Below are 21,390 nucleotides of genomic sequence, written 5' to 3'. Positions count from 1 at the left end.
TCAAGTAGCCATTGCAGATGCTCAACAAATAATTGTTGAATGAATTAATAAGTGGTTGAATTTAGGGACGTTTGTGAGATAGGAAAGTTATCAAAGTCAGAGAGAGCAACAGAAGTCTAGCCTGACACTATGGAGTTTGAGGCAGCAACACTATCAAGAACAATGAAATATATTCTGATCATATGAATGGAGCTATTGTCCTTTGGCCTATTTTATTCTTCCAGCTGTGTATCATCGGCAGCTCTGAGTCCCAGGTGAGTAATTATAGCTGGCGAAAGTCAAGGGCCTGCAGGTGCATCCTGCACTTGATTGTAACAGGGGCAGAGGTGCTAGGATTACCAGGAGGTTCTTACATTAGCATTGCTTATGAACATTCTCACTTCCAAGCAGAGTTTTATGCACAACAGTGGAATGCGCCCAATTTGTAAGCCAAATGATCTCCTCAACTATTCAGGGCAATCCTTCATGTGCATCTGCTTCTAGGCAATCAAGTAACTCAACCAAGGTTTATGGAAGCCTTTTGCAGCCGGAAAAGATGCTAGAGTATTAACCCTTTCCCCTTATTTCAGGCACCATCTTAATATAAATAACCAGAATTCCCTTTGTTTGGGGGTGGTGAAGGCTCGAATCTTACCAGAATTAGAGCAACAGGATCCTACTTCAGAGGTAGTCAGAAGGTCTCATCTACTCCTAAAAGAGGGTATCTACAGCTTATCATATGTCTATAATTTATTCCTCCTTCAACAGGTAGAATGTAATCATGGTGTGAGTGATGGTGGAAGTAAGTGAGTGGCTGCTTCTACCTTTTGGTCAGGTTTTAGATATATTCTAATTAGGTATGTTTTAATAGAAAATACTGATGTGCTTTAGAAACAAATCCTGAAATGAAATCCTTACTGGTCTCTCAGAGTTATTATTTCTAAGCATCTGGGTTTACTAATAGTTCCACGTGAGTCTGTGCTCACTACATTAACTTATTTTTTTTTAAATAAGGGGATTTTGAAAATCTCACTATAACTTTTTCAATATGGATGTGGCCCATCTAAAACCTTCAGAAACTAATACCTCAAGTAGCTGTGTTCTTCAACATTTTTCAGAAAAATGTATGCATACATGCACCTTTTCTCTCTGGAGAGACTGGCTCTGAGCCAATACAGCAAAAGAGGAAAAAATACATTTGCAAAGCACAGTTAACTCCCCGACTAAATATGTGAAGGGAAAATCTAATTTGGCAATACTGGAAGTATGTATATTTTAAAACAAAGGCTTCTCTTGGAAGCGTGTGTCATGTTAGTTGGCCATGAACTGAACAAGAATAACAGGCAATGCACTTGTTAAAACCCAGCTGCTGTCTCTAATATTTGGTAATTAACTGCTTTTTGTATATGAAGATGACGACACTAACCAACTGGAACTATGGCATGTGCTGTGAACAGTGTCTCCAGGAGCAAGGCTGGATTATTTCAATCTTCCACACTCTAGGACTCAGCCCCTGTTGGATCTTTTGCACATATTTGTGCAAACAAGGTATAGTATAGTCTGTGGCCAAGTAACAGAGCCAAGCCAAATGGAAAATAAAGGGGTTAAATCCATGACTTTTGTCTATTTAGTCCTGCATTCAAACACACTGAGCTAATCATTCGCACATCATTGAGTATCACAAATGCATATAGTTGCTGAAAGTCACAAATAATAATTGTATCTTTTACTCTATTCTGACTATAGGTGGCCCATTGCATAAATTTCAGTTCATATCATGTGACTAGGTTATTTTGAAAGAGATTAGATTTCCTATAACATGGCATGTGACTTATTTTTTTCCAATTAATAAAACGGTCACTAATTATTGTGCTATTCCTGCCTCTTAGTACTTAAAGACAATCTGCTAATAGTTACAACCCTTTTATTGTTCTTTATATTTAAGACAACAAGGAATATGATGCCTATCTCTCTTACACAAAAGTGGACCAAGATACTTTAGATTGTGACAATCCTGAAGAAGAGCAGTTTGCTCTTGAAGTACTGCCAGATGTCCTGGAAAAACACTATGGATATAAACTCTTCATCCCAGAAAGAGACCTGATTCCAAGTGGAAGTAAGTACTTTCAAATTTTGTATTTAAAATGTTCTATTACTTTTAGGATGTTACGTGAAGGCTTCAAACATCAGAGCCAAGTATTTAGACAATTGTTTCTCATAGGAGAGTTTCTTAAATCCAAATTTTCCCCGCATGCCTATGTTCTGACTTTCTAGCATCTGAATATTTTTAAAGGCATTCTCACTAATATTTTGGGTATGATTTCTAAGTTGTGCCATAATGGTCATTTTTATTATATTGCTTTAGTGTCCTGAAAAGCATTCTGATCTTTTAAAAAAATCTGTAAACATCAAAGATTTTTCAATGTGTTTCAGTTTCAAAGCTAGTCTTCTCTCACTGAGCTTCTATTTATACCTACAATTATTGTCACTAATAACTTTGAATCTATGCCTTTCAACCTTCTTATTCATTACACCTTGTCACTTATTTCCAGATTTATGGAAAAATATATTTAAAAAGGTTTATAAGGCCATTGGGTACAGCACTCTCACTGTGTATTTAAATTATTTTCAAGACACTTGAATGCTAGGCTTGAATGCTATTTTTAAGTTATGCTACACATTGAAAGGTATATTGAGGCTTTCAGAATAAATTCAGTTTCAAGTCAAAATATGTACTTTTTTCCCGTTAATGTTCAGAGTGCATACACATACACGTTAAAGTATAAGAACACGGAGAAATCTAAGATATGGTCCCTGCCCTCGAAGAGCTTAAAATGCCATTGAGGAAAATATAAGTGCTAGAATTCATTTGCATATAAGTATTAATATCCTTGAGAGGTGAAGATTGAACTGGTATCTACAAATCAGAACATATTAATTTCAACATGTGATAGTAACAAAATAAAAAGATTGTATTTACAGTGTCTGAAAGGTATTTTCCTTAACAAGGTGAATGTGAAAGATAAAAAAAAGTACTTGAGAGTATATAAAATAAATTCACATACATTACTTCATCTCATGTCTACAGTAACCCTGTGTTGCAAGAGAACAGGTACTTACATCCTCATGCTGAGGAAGCAAAACCCCAAAATCCTCCAAGATCAAACAGTTAGTAAATGGTAGAGCTGGCAGTGGAATCTAGATTCATTTGACTTTGGTTCTCACTCTGCTAGATCATGCTGCTCCTCAATAACATATATTCAGATTATCAACTGTCTACCATGGTCACTAAGCTGACAGGAGACAAATGGAAATAAATGGGTTTTGATTGTTCATCTCTTATCTTAGGGTTTATGTATGTCTGTGTATGTTGCTGTGTGCATGTTAGTATGCACAATTAGATGTTCATGGAAAGGAACAAAGGCTATATTTACTGGTTTATTTTTTCCTGCTCCACAAATGTAATAATTCCCCAAGCTTCTTATCATGGTTCTTCATTCTTTTCTTTCTGCACTTTTCCCCATCTTCATGACTTGAAATACTATTCTATATTTATTGTTTCTCCAAGGAACATCCTGATACCCCATTTTCATGAATTGAAATACTATTCTACATTTGTGGTTTCTCCAAGGAACATCCTGATACCTCAGAGTCATTTTTCATTCTTTTCTGTCTTTCTCCCAAATCCAGAGTCCCTTGCATTTTTTTCATTCTCATTTCTTCCATCCTAATATAAGCCCTAATTACCTAGCTCCTTCAATGTTAATTATCCTTCTACTTTCCTAATCTTTCCTCCCATCCATCCAGCTCCACTAATATCATGTACACCTCCTTGGTCATGTCACTTCTGTGTTCAACAAATGAATCATTCACTATTTACTACAGGATAAAATTTATAACCCTTAGCTAAATACTTCTACAATCTTTTGCCAGCCGAGATTCATCTCCTAAACTTGTCTCCTACCACTTCCTCTACTCATACTTTCCACTCTGGCCTAACTGTGCCTTTGATATACATTTTGCATTTCAAAATGATTTTATCAGCTTTTTGTCTATTTATGTCTTTTCTAGTAATCAAGATTATAAACTCCATGCGAACAGGGACTATATCTCATTACTTTTGTATCCCTATAATCATCTAGCAGAAGACTTGAGCTCATTACATGCTTCTTAGATGTTTATTGATTTTGTTTGAATACTGTTACTGTTCAAGATCTTTTTTAAAAACTCTGTAAAGAAAGAGAAAGTAATGAGATGGCAATAAATAAGTGCTTACATTTTTGTATGACAGTGTCTGAAAGGCATTTTCCTTAAGGTGAATGTGAAAGCTAAAAAAAGATTTCCATTGGAAAAAATTGTGGGTAACTAATAAAAATAATATTGGTCCTTAGAATGAGCTAATAAGCATGTTGCTTTTATGTTTCAGATATTAGAATGAATACCTACAAGAGATTGATCAATCATTGATGAAAAATTAAAAACACTCCTCTACTATTTTTAGCCTCATTCAGTAGAATATTTTAATGTTTTTTGCTAAGAGCATCTTGTTAAATGAAAATTCGGCAAAAATCCATTTTTAGAGTGGCAGTATTCTAAATTGTATTAAGGAAATATCACCAGAGTAGAATCTATATTATATTAAGTCATCTTCAGTAGGACTGTGGTGCCATCCTTTCTGTTATCTTGTATTTCATAATTGTTAGCCCAACATCAGGCAGTATTTGTCAACTCCAACCAGTAACTGAAAAATGTCAGTCTTCATGTCTGAATATTTCAACATATATTATCTTTGTTCTAAACTGGAAAACAGTGTTTTACCATTACACCCATTAGAAAGGGAAATGGATACAACACAGAGTACAGGTAATCCACTTTATCTGAGACTCAGTAGGTGATACTTGCTTATTGTGTCATAAAGCAGATACTGTGTATGGGTGAGAGTGAGACCCAGAGAGCATGGGGATAAGAAAGACACATTCCAAAGCTGTGTACTTTTTGAGCTCCATTTTGATGACTTGACAGATCAATCAAATCAATCCACTGTAGTAATTTAGGCAAACAGGTGGTAGAATATTTTACACCAAATTGAGTCAACTGGTTGTTTGGCTGAAATGAAATCAATTTAGTTCTTTTGTTGCATGATAAATTGTCTGAAAGTCCTCCTTGCTATGGGGTATGAAGCTTGCGCAAACCATAAAATTGCATAAAGGACTGTAACAAAGTATGTAAGAGATGATAGAAGGTAGTTACCTAGTTTACCCTGGTACTTAAAAGAATTCCAACATGAAAACACCCAAGATTATGTCATCAAGATGGATAGAGATTTTATAGTCCATAGAAAATTATTTTAATGTTTTAAAATCAGACTGAGTAGGGTCTTGGATCTTGGGTCCTCAGTGGTGCACAGGAAGACTCCTTTTACAAGTAAGTTATTTGGGACAACTATGCAGTTTTTAGATGCAACCACTGGAGGGTGTTTGATTTTAATCCTTCCTTCCTGAACGAGGAAACTCATGTTCTCTGAATTCCGATTTGCGAGTATAACCTGAAGAGGGTCTTAAAAAGGCCCTTTGACAATTTTTCTTTTTCCATCAACATTTTAGAGCTAGCTGAGCAGTCACCATGTCACGATTAACGAGTTTTTCCTTGGCATTTTTAGCACGCATTCAGGAAGTCAATGAAGTATATGAATAATATACTTGATTTACACATGAATGACAGAGTAGAACATTTTGGACTTGGTGTGTGTGTGTTATTAAAGAAGCTTCTGTGGTCTGTATTTGCAGCCATTGGTACAGATTTAACAGGTTATACTATATAAATATAGACACATTCCTGTGGGGGGGGGGGAACCTAGTTACAGTATTATAAGCCATGTTTGTCCCTCACATCTCATTTAAAACATGTTGACCTAGGACTACTCCTTCCTCTGAAAACTAGCAATGAGGCCTTTGAGGACTATAAAAGTAGATATCATAAAATTATTCTTGATCCACAACGATAATTTTATGTGAATCAAATTAATGACATCTATGTCATTAACCGATTCATGTTTAATGTCTTCACTTTTGATGTATCTTCAGTCTTTTTATACCACTCTCATGGTATTCCACCTCAACATCATCAACACACAAACCTTTCCAACGTACACAGTTTCAAAAGTACATGAAAATCTCTCTCTCTGTCTCTCTCTCTCTCTCTCTCTCATATAACTGAGAATTTTGAGAAATCTTGGATACAAAGATGTCACTTTCCAAGATGAGCTGGAGGTGTCTGTACCCATACCCTATTAGAGATATGTTGTCATTTGGCCATTATTAACCAGCAGAGATGGGGAAATTTGATGCAAATATTTTTCCTAAATGGTGAAGCTGAGTGTTCTGATCTGGATATTATTTTCCTGGCAATGACTACCTTTCCATTCTTGAGCCTGTGGCCAGGATCTTCCTTATGTTTTCTCAGGTTGGGTGCCTAAATATGGCAAGAATTCTTACTTTCCAGTAAAAGTTTGGTCTGTCTTTTCCCAGACTAGAAACATCTGTCCCTGAGAACAGCAAAAGCAACTTTGTTGCCAACAGGCATCTGAATGTCAGAAGTGACAGGCAACCAGAAGAAAGCCAGATAGAAAACACCCTATTTAAACTGCCTAGAGACACAAACTTGAGAAGTAGAGATTTTTCTCACCCATGCAGCTGCTGGTTTTTGTGGTATAAAGTACTCTACACAAAGCACATTGTGTTCATGGAGCCTAGTGGATCCTTGAGGAATGAACAGATGTGCTCTGAAGCTGACATGTGACCAACAGAACCCAGCTGTGCAATTGAGATCCTGAGATTGGGGACATTTTTGGATGTGTACCATTTAGGCTCTTGGGCCTATCTTATCTCAGTGTTTCTGTAGAGATTAAGAAAAAACAAAAATGTAAAGTTATTGAATCAGGCTGAGGGCCACTGGCCAGATGGAGAAAATAGCATTCTAAAACTAAAAGTAGAAACAACCCAATCCTGTACTCTTTGTTTCCCTTTAAAAGTAAGAAAGTAAGGTGCTGAAAGGTGCATATGCAATATTTATTAACAATTATAAATTAAGCCAGTTTTGAATGAAGCTTTAGAAAAAGGTACAGATGTGTAAGTGGACTTTGAAGAGGGAAAAAAAATCCTTGGAAGGCTTTTACCTCAATTTCCCTTTCTATTTATAGAAAGACAGTGAGGATCCATTCAGGCATGATTGCATTCAAGAAATACACTAGAAAACTAAAAATATTTTCTTGCTTATGGTTAATCAACCACATCTATTAAAATTATATTTATGAATTTAGCCTCATGTGTCAAATTATCTTTTCATTTGTTTTTATGCTCAATTTTCCATGAAGGAATCCTAAGACTTTCAGTAATTTAAGGAAAAAAGTATGTCTGATTACATTCTTGCATTTGGTAGACTTTTCTCACTAGTCTAATCTTCAACTCTTTAATGCTTAGTACTACCCATGTGATTGTGGTGACAATGAAATGACAAATGACTGGAGAATACATCTGGTGTCAGATGATCCCTAGTCACTTCTGAAGTGAGGCATGCAAAAAACATTTTTGTACACGGATCTGTAAGTATTCATTGCCAATAGTTACTCTAATAGCTGAACAGATTGGACACCATTTAAGTTGTCTTTGGGGAGTAATAAAATCGTTTTCCAGACAATCTGATGTCTATGACCTAAAAAGTGTGAGGCAGGGGTGACATGCACAACCATGGAAATTTAACATATTGTGTGAAATTTACTCACATGGAATAAAATTAAATGTGTCCACTATCCCCTTCATGTTAGAGTCAAGAGAGAAAAAAACTGTACTTCAATATGTTCAGCAATGTACTGAGGTCAACAGAATAAGGTTTCTCATCAAAGTTTGACGTAGAGGTTAGAGTCGATTATGTAGAATTTCAATCAGGACATCTGCTGTTTGGGTGGCACAAATAACAGGAATCTTAAAAAAAAATAGTATAACACCAGGATAAAATTGTCTTAAGTACTGAAGGAAACACAGAAAAGACTGTAAGTAGTAAGTGGCTTTGTTCCATATTCATTAAGGTTGCACTAATGAGAATTAGTTACACTACAGGCTTTTAGGGCCTCAGAAGGGAGAAAGAAAGAGGAGGAGGGTATTTTGCAGGTTCGCTTTCTTTGCAACTCTCCACTTTATTTTTCCTTCAGTCCTCTCTAAATGTGTCCCATTCCCTACCATTACTCTCTATGAAGAGGTGAAGAGAGAAGAGAAAGAAGACAGACTTGTGGGCAGCATTCAGAGTGGATTCTTCCCACTGTCATGCTTCCCCACTCACCCCTGGGTGAAATGTGAAGTTAAAGGATTCATTACCAGAAATATAGCCTCCAAACTCAGAACTGTAAATAAATACAATTCCCTGTAGTCATCAGTCTCAGCAAATTCATGTTAGCTGTTGAGTCAATGACTAGTCAAAATTAATTAGGACCCTCATACTATAGAGAACAAAACTCTTGCCTAAAAATTTTAGCTTAGCTAACTGTGAATTATCAAGCCAAGAATTTGAAAGGGGAGAGGGCTGGAAAGGTTTTTGTGGGACAAGTAATAACACACACATTTAGAAAGGCTCTCCGACAGGCGCAGTGGCTCACGCCTATAATCCCAGCACTTTGGGAGGCTGAGGTGGGCGGGTCGCCTAAGGTCAGGAGTTCGAGACCAGCTTGGCCAACGTGGTGAAACTCTATCTCTACTAAAAATACAAAAAATTAGCCAGGCGTGGTGGCAGGCGCCTGTAATCCCAGCTACTCAGGAGCTGAAGTAGGAGAATTGCTTGAACCCAGGAGATGAAGTTTGTAGTGAGCCGAGATGGCGCCACTGTACTCCAGCCTGGGTGACAGAGCGAGACGCCCTTTAAAAAAAAAAAAAAGAAAAGAAAAAGAAAGAAAGAAAGAAAGGCTCCCTAAACACATACGCACGGCTAAATTAACATTGTGTAGCCTCAGTCTCCATGGCAAACAACAGATACAGAATCTTACATCTCTGACAGAGACAGAATCAAGACCTAAAAATCTTTAGCAACAGCAGCCAGGTAGAGTCAACATGTATAACTATGCTGATAGGTTAGTATTTAGCATAATTTTATAAAACTCAGTATTTTTAGTGAGACTACATTATAAAGTAACTCACTGTAAGCATCTAGTTATACCAGATGTGTAATATTTTCCCCAAATATGTAATGGTGAATAATATATTTTTCTCTGATACATGGGAAACATAATGTAGGCTTGAGTTTAGGTCTTGATATATTAACCTATAGGTTTTGTAAATATTGTTGATAGCTATAAATTAGCTAATGTTTACCAAAAATTAGTGGATTATTATCTCTTTTAATGCATCCTGTCTCACCCTAATGGTGTGTCTTTTTCTTTTCTTTTTTTTTTGAGACAGAGTTTTGCTCTTGTTGCCCAGGCTGTGCAATTGCACGATCTCAGTTCACTGCAACCTTTGCCTCCAGGTTCAAGCAATTCTCCTACGCCAGCCTCTTGAGTAGCTGAGATTACAGGCTGCATCACTACGCCCGGCTAATTTTGTATTTTTAGTAGAGATGGGGTTTCTCCATGTTGGTCAGGCTGGTCTCGAACTCCTGACCTCAGGTGATCCACCCGCCTCGGCCTCCCAAAGTGCTGGGATTACAGGCATTAGCCGCCATGCCTGACTGTGGTGTGTCTTTTTAAGTAATAATAGTTGCTGTACACAGCTGTGAATTTAAGCATATCAAATTACTATTATATGAATCTGGAAAGTAATATATTATGCTTTTGTTTACAGGCTAATTATTTGTTTTTTGACTTCTTAAAATATATATGCTATATACTGCTGATAATGACCTTGACATCAGTGAAAGTATCAACACAAAAATAATTTATAAGGAGCTAATTGATTAGTTTGAGAAATCAGATGGTTAGTAGGCAGTAGTAAGATCATATAGAAATTCATGAATATAGAGTTTTTTCTCCCATGTCCTTCTTGCCCATATCTGCAGTAGACTCAGTGGCCTGAGAATTAAGAGAGTACTGAGTTCTTTTGGAAAAGTATATGTTTTCCATTAGAAGCAATTTCTTTTGGGGCTGCCAGTCGTCCTGCTTCTATTTCATCTAGTTCCTCCTTTAGTTTGCCTTTTTCCTTTGTTAATGAATGGCATAATTTGCTTTTAAACCACTTTTCTAGATCCAATTCTCTTTCTTTTCTGTATGCACTAGAATATTGTTTTATACAACGGCCCTTGAAAGAGATTTTAAAATTGAATTTTCTTTGTTTTTAATAAGGCTTTAGGTAGCAACTTTCTTTGCTTTTTACAAATACTGGTGCTACTGGAATTTTTTTTTTTTCCTGTAATAAGTACACATCCCAAGGAGAGTCTAGTGGCAAGGCATTTTATTCCAGAATATTTTCCTAACTCTTTGTCAACTCTCAGCAGAGACAAAAGGAAAAATTTTCTTTCATTTGCACTTACAATGTGAAGAAAATGGATTTATATCAATTTACGCACTCTATGAAAACTATGTTCAAGGATTTTTTTCTTTCTCTAATTGTTAAATATTATTAATAGGTTAAATGTACTTGGCTTTGTTTTATGTCTGATAATCTGCTGTGGTTTCATAGACTTGTCTAAAGAAACAGAAGACTATCAGACACAGCCCCTTTTGGTCTTTTCTGTCATCGAAGTTACATCAAACCACAGTTTGCAAAGAAATGACTTCGTGACCTTTTATTTAAGAGATATCTTATATTTTTTATGTAGAAAAAGTCTTTTAAGGGATTCCTGCTACTCAGTTGCTAGATTTGCCGGAACAAGTCAGGGCAAGATTTACTGAGTATTCCTATGTGCTGTGGATTTAGAGACTTTTTTTGAAAAACGTTTCTTTATTATTTCTTCGTGGTAACAAGTTTTTTAAAACATTTTCTGAAGGTTTCTAAAATGTCTCCCACAAAACCACAGCCCTATAAGGGCAAACCCCACTGCCTGTCAGGGACTACTACTAACTATGGACTGTCAATGTCTTAACTTGATACCTGTTTCTGCTTAGTTTATTTGGAACTTTTCCAAACACAACCACCCTCCTTGGTCTTTAATTCAGAAGTGCCAAAACTTCTTTGTAAAAGTCCAGAGAGTAAATATTTTAGGTCTTGTAGATCATATATGATCTCTGTTGCATCATATTCTTCTTATTTTTCTTTTTCACAACTCTTTAAAAATATAAAAATCATTCTTAGATCACAGGCCATACAAAAACAAGACATGGGCCTAATGAATCAGGCTCCAGACCACAGTCATTGGATGCAGACATACAACCCCGGGGTGAAGGGGAAACTGTGGCACTTGCTTCATAGAAGACAACAACAATTCCCTGGCTAAAGATTAGCAAGTAAAAGATATGAACTCTGCCTATTCGGTCTCTTCCTTATTTACTTATAGTTTTCCATGATCACTAGGCTCTTATATTTTCCCAAAGACAAAAGAAAAAAACTTGACAAAGAAAAAGGAGGCAGAGGGAGATAGGAGAGGAAGAATGGGATAAAAGAAAGAGTGAGAACAAAACAAAGAGGGAAGTAAAAATAAAAGAGGCAGAAAAAAAAGGGATAAAAAAAGAAGCAGAGAGGGAGAAATGGGGGAGAAAAAGAGAAAAACAGAGAGCAAGCCAGAATATGGAAGCTAGGGCACAGTCTGGTCGTCTTTTCCTTAGAGCCAGTCAGCTCTTAGAGGCACCTCCCCAGCTGCTTTCAAACATTGAGGTCGCTGCCCAGCCACTGATCACCATCCCAAGAAGTGAAATGTGGGCTTCACATCTGAAAACTTCCACTTGGTTTTCCACCAAGTGAAATGGAACACGAAATTCAGGGCCCAAGCAAATGGCTCATGTTTTCTTTGGGACACTAGGGCTGTGTCTACCCAGGGAAAATTTTGATGTACTGACTGACTGACTCCAGTGCATATGATTAATGTATATATAGGGCAAACCAGGATAATTCAGAACTTTTTTCTTCTACAGCAGGTTTTCAGCCGGAATTATCTGGATGGTTGCCTCAACTCTCCACTAGGCTTTGCCAGAATAAGCACAGCCAGTGTAGTATGCAAGAGAGAGGGACCACTCCCTCTCTCCAAGATTCCCTTTAAGACCCACACCCTGTGCAGCTCAGTACAGTGGGATCTGTCCTGACAGGCATTCCTTCTGGGGGCAAATTTAAATTCTGTCTAATAAGTCTCTAAGAAGCCCCAAGAACCCTAAATGTTGCATACTGCTTAACTGTCAGATGGCAAAATATAGTAGAGAGATGAAAGGGGAGAACCATACGAATGGAGGGAAAATGTTACCCTGTTCCTTTCCTCATCCCAAAAAGAAGCTAGCAAAGCCAAAGCCCATGAGATCCCAATCAAATGAAATAGTACATGTGCGCACAGTTTCTCTTATGAGTGTGCACACCTGGGTTGTAATTTTTCTCTTTAAGTTGATAGACTTATGTATAGATACAGCTTTAGTTTCTAAAATATAGTTTAAAAGCATATTTAAGTCTGGGGACAGAGGATTGCTTAAGGCCAGGAGTTTGAGACCAGCTTGAGCAACACAGTAAGACCCCATCTCTATTAAAAAAAAATAATAAATTATCTGAGCATGGCGGCTGGCACCTGTAGTCCTAGCTACTCAGGAGGCTGAGGCAGGAAGATTGCTTGAGACCAAGATGTTGAGGTTGCAGTGAGCTGTGTTTGTGCCACTGCATTCCAGCCTAGGCAACACAGCGAAACTCTGTCTCAAAAAATAAGTAAATAAGTAAAAGTACATTTAGACTAAAAAATGACATATAGAAATAGTGTTGTTTCTAGAGGTATACTTTATGTGACAGAGTGCTACTGACAAGGTTCGTATAAGGTTTAATTTTTTTAAATGAAGTTACAAGCTGTAATTAATTAGGGAACAATACTACTCAAAGTAACCCATTGGTAAATTATTTTGTGAAGAATTATTCTATAAAATCAATAATAAGTTAATAATTCACCCAGTAAAACTGTATCTTCATGGACTCCTGCAGTGATATCATGATTTTGGGTTTGGGTTTTGTTCTGTTTTGTTTTGGAGGAAAGGTGAAAAGAATAATGAGAAAAATGCATGATAGTTTATTTTACTATATCTTACAGATCCAACTTCTAATGATGAAGCCTCCCACATAACTTCTTTCTTTTTGGGAGCAGAAAGAAAGGAAGAAAATGAAGAGTCAGAGCTGTTGATACATTGGGATAATATTTTTCCACTCTATTGAAACTTTCTACTTTTCCTTCCCTTCTGTTTTACCAGTTCTCTAAGTGATAATTACAGAGTGATACATTCCCAATTACTACTTGTGTAGTGTTTTTTTGTTGTTGTTGTTTAATTTTGTTTTTGCAGGTTTCACTGCTTATTTTTCCCCTGAATGCATAATATCTAAAATAAAACACTCAAAATTCTTAAATGATTCCCTCTCTGCTTAGAAACTGCCTTATCCCCATAAATACAGTCATTGTAACTACTGCATGAGGAAAATTCTGAAATGTGTCAAGTCAAAACCCAAAGAACAGTAACAACAAATTGTTAAATGGGCAATTCTATGTGTATCTCTTAAAAGTTTCTTGTTTATCTGTAGGGTATATGGAAAGTTTCCTCATTTTCATTTATAAAAGTTTTCTTGCTTCCAAGTAGGGAAAATAAAACCTTAGAAAAGATAGAGCATCTGTAAAATATGCATCTGTAAAATAAGTTTATCTTTTCAAATTGCTTGTACTGAGCTATTTGGTGGCCCCACGATCTGTGCTGAATGTGACTCCTTGAAAGCAGTCTGTAACCTTGGGCAGATTTGTGGTGACAAATGTTGCTATGCTTCTTTCTGTAAGCGCTGCTTCTGCTAGAGGGCACTGTATGTTAGACAAGGCCTTGTGCTCTGCTTCGTAAAGACAGCTTTCTGGTGCAGCATCTGTGTCTAAGTCTCCATTTGTTAACACGTGTGTGTTTTCCTTTTTGGCAGATAAGACTTTGGGAAGCATGATTTCAAAGGGATTGTTTCATGTGATAAATAAATCCAAAGTTAGTCGAGTGTTTTTCTACCATGTAAAAGCCATAGATAACATATTCATCTCACTTTTGGAATTGCTTCACAAAGTAGGGCAAATACTTACTTTTCAGTTGATAGACTCCTTCACTGTTCATTTCACAACAGTACCCCCTCCCCACCTCTGACTCTACTCTTTACTCTCCCTTGGAACAAAAGCAGCTAGTTCCAATTAAACTCTTGGGCATAAACCACTTCCCTACCTCTGGATTTGAAGGGCATAATAGAGAACCTAAGTTTGCAAATGACAGAAATAATCGGAGAAACAAGATATGATTCTAGAAAATATTTTCCACTATCTTTATATCACAATTATCTCTCAAGTAGTTAGTGTACATAGCCCCGTCTTTGTTTAGTAGTTGAAAAATAGGGGCCATACATACAGTTAGTATTTGTTAATTCCAATAAATAATATTAATAAAAAATTTTTAAAAGTGGAGAAAGAAAGCAAACAAAACCCATAAATACAGTAACTATGCATTTATTAAAAGGCTCCATTTCTCTTTTCATCAGCTCCTTGATTAGTTGTTCAGTTAGAGTACTAGCTTGGAAGCCTGACTTGAATTAAATGATTACATAAATACAAATCATACAGACACCTAAGCTCTGAAGAAGTCAGAGTTTGTTAGCCAACAAAACACTGTAAGTAATGATGAGGGGAAAGAAAATAATGATTATAAATAGTTGTGTGTGTGTGTGTTTTTTCTTTTTCAGTTTTAAGGAAGGGAATGTGCAATACAAGAAAAGAAAATGTGATGGACTTTAGTGAGAGACTGGATCTTTGCTATACTAGTGTGCAAGCCTGATACTTTAAAGACTGGCAATGTCTTTGTTTTACTCTTTTTCTCTTTCTGTGATTTGTAGCATACATTGAAGATCTCACAAGATATGTTGAACAAAGCAGAAGACTTATTATCGTGCTAACTCCAGACTATATTCTCAGACGGGGATGGAGTATTTTTGAACTGGAAAGCAGACTCCATAACATGTTAGTCAGTGGAGAAATCAAAGTGATTTTGATTGAATGTACAGAATTAAAAGGGAAAGTGAATTGCCAGGAAGTGGAGTCACTAAAGCGCAGCATCAAACTTCTGTCCTTGATCAAGTGGAAAGGACCCAAAAGCAACAAATTAAATTCCAAGTTTTGGAAGCACTTAGTATATGAAATGCCCATCAAGAAAAAAGAAATGCTATCTCGGTGCCATGTTCTGGACTCTGCAGAACAAGGACTTTTTGGAGAACTCCAGCCTATACCCTCTATTGCCATGACCAGTACTTCGGCCACTCTGGTGTCATCTCCAGCTGATCTCCCTGATTTCCATCACTCAGATTCAATGCAAATGAGGCACTGTTGCAGAGGTTATAAACATGAGATTACAACCACAACTTTGCCAGTACCTTCCTTAGGCAATCACCATACTTATTGTAACCTGCCTCTGACGCTACTCAATGGACAGTTACCCCTTAATAACACCCAGAAAGATACCCAGGAATTTCATAGGAACAGTTCTTTGCTGCCTTTATCCTCCAAAGAGCTTAGCTTCACCAGTGATATTTGGTAGTGAAAAATTTGAATTCCTCTAAACAGCTAGATGAGCATACAGAATTTGCTACACCAAGTATAAAGTACAACTAATAACATTGAGGTGTTGAAAAAGTGTTTGAAGAAGAAGGTACAAAAATGGCTTTTATACTTAAATATTTTTGTTTACATTTCCAGAATAGTGGGGGGAAAGAAGGACCTGCTTTTGTAGTATGGCACCTTATTCCAATGTACAGTTTTGATTTCTTCCTGAAAATAAAAATTTTAAAATCCTGTTGTTTTAGAGTAGGTTTTATGATAGCACATGGACTGCATGCTTAGTAGGTGAGTTGTCTTGCCCATATTTAAAAATATTTCAGTATTCACATGGTATTTGAAATAAAGTAAATTCAAAGACTTTAACTGAATTGGAAAATTCTGAACCAAGTTTAAAGGGAAAAATAACTTCTATAGAGTTCTGAAAACTCAGGAATTATCAAGAAAGAAATGTTGAAGCACTCTAGTTGGAAGATTGTTTGTAGAGGAAGATCAGTTGAGAAAAAAATGTGATTGAAATGCTCAGAGCTTCTTCAACATAATGGACACTTTCTGTAGACTAAATCAACAGCTCTTAATAACAGCTTTTAGTTTTATTAGGGAATCACATCTTCTGTAGGCAAACTGGTAGATAGGCAAACAATGTGGATTTCTTACACAAATGAATAGACAGGCTGTAAGTTCTTTTAGGATGATTTTGAACAGCCCTCATGGCTTTCTAACTAATTCCAAAATTTTACCTCTTTGAAAACACATTCTGAAGTGCACATTTTATTGTTTGCTAACAAATTCACATTTGGATTTTTTCCAAATGACCTCTTGACTTGCTATAAGTACTATATCAAGATGCGGACATCTTCCTGCTTTTTTTCAACATCTTTGACGTTTGAATTTAAATACATATTGACTGCAAGTGTCAGCAATTGAAAAGAAGTACTGCGACAATATTCACAGATGAATTGCTAAATGGTTCGTGTTTGCTAGTGGTAGAGCAGCAATTGCACAGATTCTCACCGGCAATGTAGTTATAAAACAGACAGACCATTCTGTATATATAGTATCTGTTTGACCATGTGTGCAAGGCTCCTGCACAACCATCTCTACTCCAGTGCGTCGAAGAGTATATTTGATAGGCTAAACTTCTCCATCCTCACACAGTGACTGTGACTGTGCCATGCCAGAAAATCCCTGTAAATAATCTACGTATTGCCTATTTGCTGTAAGGAATGTGCTCCTATTCTAGCATTTTTTATGTATTACTACTTTATGTTCTTTCCAATTAATCAAATTAGATGTGCTCTCCATCTAGATGCCTGTCAGGGTTATTTGTTAAGGTCAATTTTGGCATTTTGCAATAGTTCTTAAATCATGTTCTTGGACTAATATAAGACAAGGACAAATGTACACAGTGTGTAAAAATTAATAATTTGCCCGCCCCTTGTAATTGTGAATCCTGAATGTATAAGAGAACATCAGATAATATGCTTTGTTTCTTTCAACCTTTTTCATTATTGATTTTCTGTGATCCATGAGTTTTGCTTGAATTACTTCTCTGTTGCTTTTCTGTATCCAGCCATTTAGAAAATACATTCTGCACCAACAGTAGGTGAAAGCTTAGCAGTCATACATGTTCATTTCACACTGGGACAATTAGTTGCTCTTTTGAAAAGTCCTGTCCAACACATGTCGGTGTTCTATAGATGTACTTTTTCCACTGAGAAAGATAATTTTGTTATGTAAAATCTGTAAGTATCTCAAAATGAAAATTTATCAATTCTGAACTGTTTCCAAGTGTTATAAAGTTGTATTTACTCTGGTTGTTCTTTAATGCTATGTGTAATTACTAAGTTAAAAATCTGCATGAACTCATATACTCATGTACTATAAGTTTAAGTGACCAATTGTATTTTTTATTATATTATTTTTCACAGAAATGTAGATTAATTCAAATAGAATGTTTGGTGGCATTTTTAAACTAATAGTTCTGTATTGAGCATGTCAGTTCTGAAAACATAACATGAGTCTCTCTGCTTCCTCTATTTACAATGATTAAACGTGGGTAGCAATTTGAGATGGCTGGCCACAATGTGTCCTTTCACTACTAGTAGGTACTCAAAAACAGAGCATTCACACTTGTGCTGGGGAACTTAACAAGAAACCTTTTCTACAATTTTCAGGAACCAATGTGTACACTATCTATAAAAATTTATTTCTAGATGGCAATTCAAAATTTAATTTTCATCTGAGATTTTTAAAAGATATAGCCCATAAGGGTATAATAAGTATTTAGTCTAGAACACGAAGTATTTTCCCAGTTGCATTCACAGAGGGAAAAAAAATTCTTCTCAATTTTTCACTGAAATTTATTTTGGAAATCTAGGAAAACACTGGTACAACTGATTATCATATATTGATAACAAGCTTATTGTTATGTTATTGTATGCAAGAATGTATACTTTTAAAAACAGGTTATTCTAAGGTGAAACATTTGGAAAAATATAAGAAATGATGAGACAAATAAGAAATGCACAAAACTATGGATAAATAGGAAATTAAAATTAATGAGAACAAACAATGCTCAAGGATATGGACAATGTGTACATGGGTTTAAATAGGCAAAATATGAAATATGATGGAATTGATAATCTGTGGGCCCCAATAAAACTATGAAAACTCTGAACAATGGCTGGATGGTTCCTGAAAAGAAGATGTCTGTCCTCACTGACTCTAAGCTTTAATTGAATTAGGTCCAAGTCTGGTCCGCTTTCAATCACTCATTCAAAAATATGAGTACAAAGAGTGTTGCAAGTTTCTGGTAAGGCTTGAACTAAAAATAGCATCATATGAGGAGCTATTTTGTCTGAGGATTGATGGTTAATATTGTGGGGCTTTGGAGGGAATAGTGCAATCAGAAGGCAAAACAGAGTTCAGTTATGAAAGAGAAGTGTATAGGAGTGTCCAAGAGGACATGTAAATGAGTAGTATCCTGGGGATAACTTCCATTACAGGTTGGAGAATGGTAAGTGTGAGAAAGAAAAAAATTCTAGCAGGAAAGAGAAGGAGAATCTTTGACACACCTAGTATTTGAAGGGCTTACAAGAGTATGAAACACTGCCATAAAGCATTTACTGCCATTTGACATTTTGTTTTTAAATAAATTGGTTGGTTTTTACCAAGTGTTTTCTAATTGAGTGATGGCCAAGGGAAATATCCTGAAAATTGCAAATATAAATCTTTACACTCCTGATATTCATTTTCTAACTTGAGGTAGTGAACTGATAAAACCAGACTCAAGGCAGAAAATAGTTCCATAGTGACCAGTTACGTTTGAACACTTGCAATTGTTGTTGCTCTGTTCTAGGACAGATTTTGATGTTGAAAATTCTCTGGCTCCAATTTCTCTATTACCCAGGCATTTTTGTTCTACGATGTCTGATAGGAGAGCACAGTGTTGAGCATTAAGGCTTTCTGATGAACGTATGGAGTAGTTTGACAAACAATAATCATTCACTTCAAACTCTTACATTAAACTTGTCTTTGTTTAGAACTAAAATAGGCCACAGGAAGTGTAAGGTTATTCAGCAGTCCATTTAATTACTGTGAGATCAGAACTTGTAAAGTCACCTACACTCATCTAACTTGTCTTCCCGAATGCTCACTGCTGTTTGCTCTACAACATTTTCTCTAGATGGTACTAAAGTAAATCATGAGCATTTATTGAGTGCCTACTGTGTACTGACCACTGCATAAGATATAATAGAAATCCTTTAATAAAATTGAAGTCCCTGTGCTCAAGTAGTTTACACATAATATACATGAACAAATGGGGGGATTTATAAAACACATTTCAGTACAGGAAAATTAATATTGTACATGCAGAACAGATAAGTGAGGTGGGGAAATTCCGTGCTGACTGGGGCGAGATAGAAGTTTGAAATAGACCCAACAGTGGTGAAGAATGGGAATTTCTCAAGTGCAGAGAATAGCACATGAGAAGATTCAACAAATAATAAGTCTGTCTCATTTAGCTAATAACAAGCACGTTTGGTTGGCAAGAGCAGACTCTGTGTGAGAACGTACTAAGAAATAAGAGCCAGATGCAGTGGCTTATACCTGAAATCCCAACACTTTGGGAGGCCGAGGTGGGCAGATCACTTGAGTCCAGGAGTTCAAGAACAGTCTGGACAACATGGCAAAATGCTGTCTCCACCCCCCCAAAAAAAAAATTAGCTGCAAGTGGTGGTGCATGCCTGTAGTCTTAGCCACCCAGGTGGCAGAAGTAGGAGGATTACTTTAGCTTGGGAGGTGGAGGTTACAGGGAGCTGAGCTCATGCCACTGCACTCCAGCCTGGGTGACGAGAGAGAGAGAGAGAGAGATAGAGAGGGAAAGAGAGAGAGAAAGAGAGAGAGAATAAGTATTAAGGCTGGGGAAAGTGCTGAAGCATTCATCTGACAGCAGATGCAGGAAAAAGTAGATGAGGGTAGAGAATGGAGGCAAGGACAACAGCTAAGATGCGGTTGTCATAGTCCAGGTGTGAGGTGATAAATGATGGAGCTAGGGTGGTGACCTGGATACTCTCAGAAAAAGGCAGATTTGAGGAGGTAGAGAAATAGACAGGATTAGGGATTTGATGAACATAGTCTCTGTTACTAAGATGCTGAGCAATTGTTTTCCATAACACCAGAAGATAAAACACAATTTAGGAAGGAAAGTTGTAGGAAAGAGAGCCTTTACTTTCTGAAACAGAAAATGCCAGAATATATGAACAGTTGCTGAAGATCGGTGGTCTCATCTTAATCCTTACTATAGTCCAAGCACCCGTAACTCCTGGTCGCAGAGTAGGTGCTCACATCTCATTTATGGATTGAATGGACAAGTGGATTTGGGAGCACTGTGAAGTTTAAATTCCTACAGTTCTTAAAAAATATGAGAGGTTTTTTTTTTTTTCCATTTGCTTCTTTCAGCAAGCAACTTTTTTATTGTTTGCAACTTTTTAAACAGAAATTTAAAAAGTGTATTAGATTATCTATCTACATCCTGCCTAGGTTTAGCATTTTAGGATTTTAAGTCAATTTGTGGTTGGAGATCAAAGTTTCCTAAGCATTCTGCCAGTCACACAAATCACTCTTCTTCAGAGCATTCAGGCAATTTAGTTCTGTGAGGCCACCTAACATAGTTCATTGCCCCTAACCACATAGTCATTTTTCCTAAATACATATTTTATATGCTGACATTGCCAATAAAAACATTGCCTTTCTTTTTTTTTTTCCAAAAAGTACTTTTATGCCTATCATTATCATATTGGGTCAAAGAATAGGGATTATATTAAACTACTTTACTGGACACTGTAGCAGTTCCACCAGTGAATTCCGGATGCAAGATATCTGAGTTTCTGTCCTCCTCCGATATATTTTCTAAACATCCAATACCTTGAGAGTCCTTAACTTTCTTGATAGAGTGCCAAAATACCTAGAAAACATAAAAATGTCATCTACTTTTATGTGGGGCAAATAGCCTTTCTGTGACTCCATTTTTTCATTTGTAAAATGGGGATAACAATAATACACGTAGGATTGTGAACATTATGGGTTAATGTATGTAAAGTGCTTAGAACAGTGTTGGCACAGAGTAAAAGCTATATAAGAATTATTGTTAAAATTATTATTTTACACAAAAATGGCACTGCTGACCTACTGTCC

General features: G+C 36.4%; 1 protein-coding gene across 1 annotated transcript in view; it reads left to right on the top strand.

Moving 5' to 3' along the window:
• Nucleotides 1-17,329, top strand: part of IL1RAPL2 (interleukin 1 receptor accessory protein like 2) — a 1,111,506-nt gene extending 1,094,177 nt beyond the window's left edge. Inside the window, exons 10-11 of the mRNA XM_012451657.2 lie at nucleotides 1,925-2,095; nucleotides 14,976-17,329. Of these exons, the coding sequence (XP_012307080.1) occupies nucleotides 1,925-2,095; nucleotides 14,976-15,673 (869 nt within the window). The 3' untranslated portion in view covers nucleotides 15,674-17,329. The remainder of the gene's footprint in view (nucleotides 1-1,924; nucleotides 2,096-14,975) is intronic.
• Nucleotides 17,330-21,390: the final 4,061 nt, after the last annotated feature.

This window comes from Aotus nancymaae, unplaced genomic scaffold (genome assembly GCF_030222135.1).
Source record: "Aotus nancymaae isolate 86718 unplaced genomic scaffold, 86718_ANA_hifiasm-v0.15.2.pri h1tg000004l, whole genome shotgun sequence".
Classification (NCBI taxonomy): Eukaryota; Metazoa; Chordata; class Mammalia; order Primates; family Aotidae; genus Aotus; species Aotus nancymaae.
The sequence above is the reverse complement of the archived record's forward strand: the minus strand, read 5'-3'. Positions and strand labels throughout refer to the sequence as shown.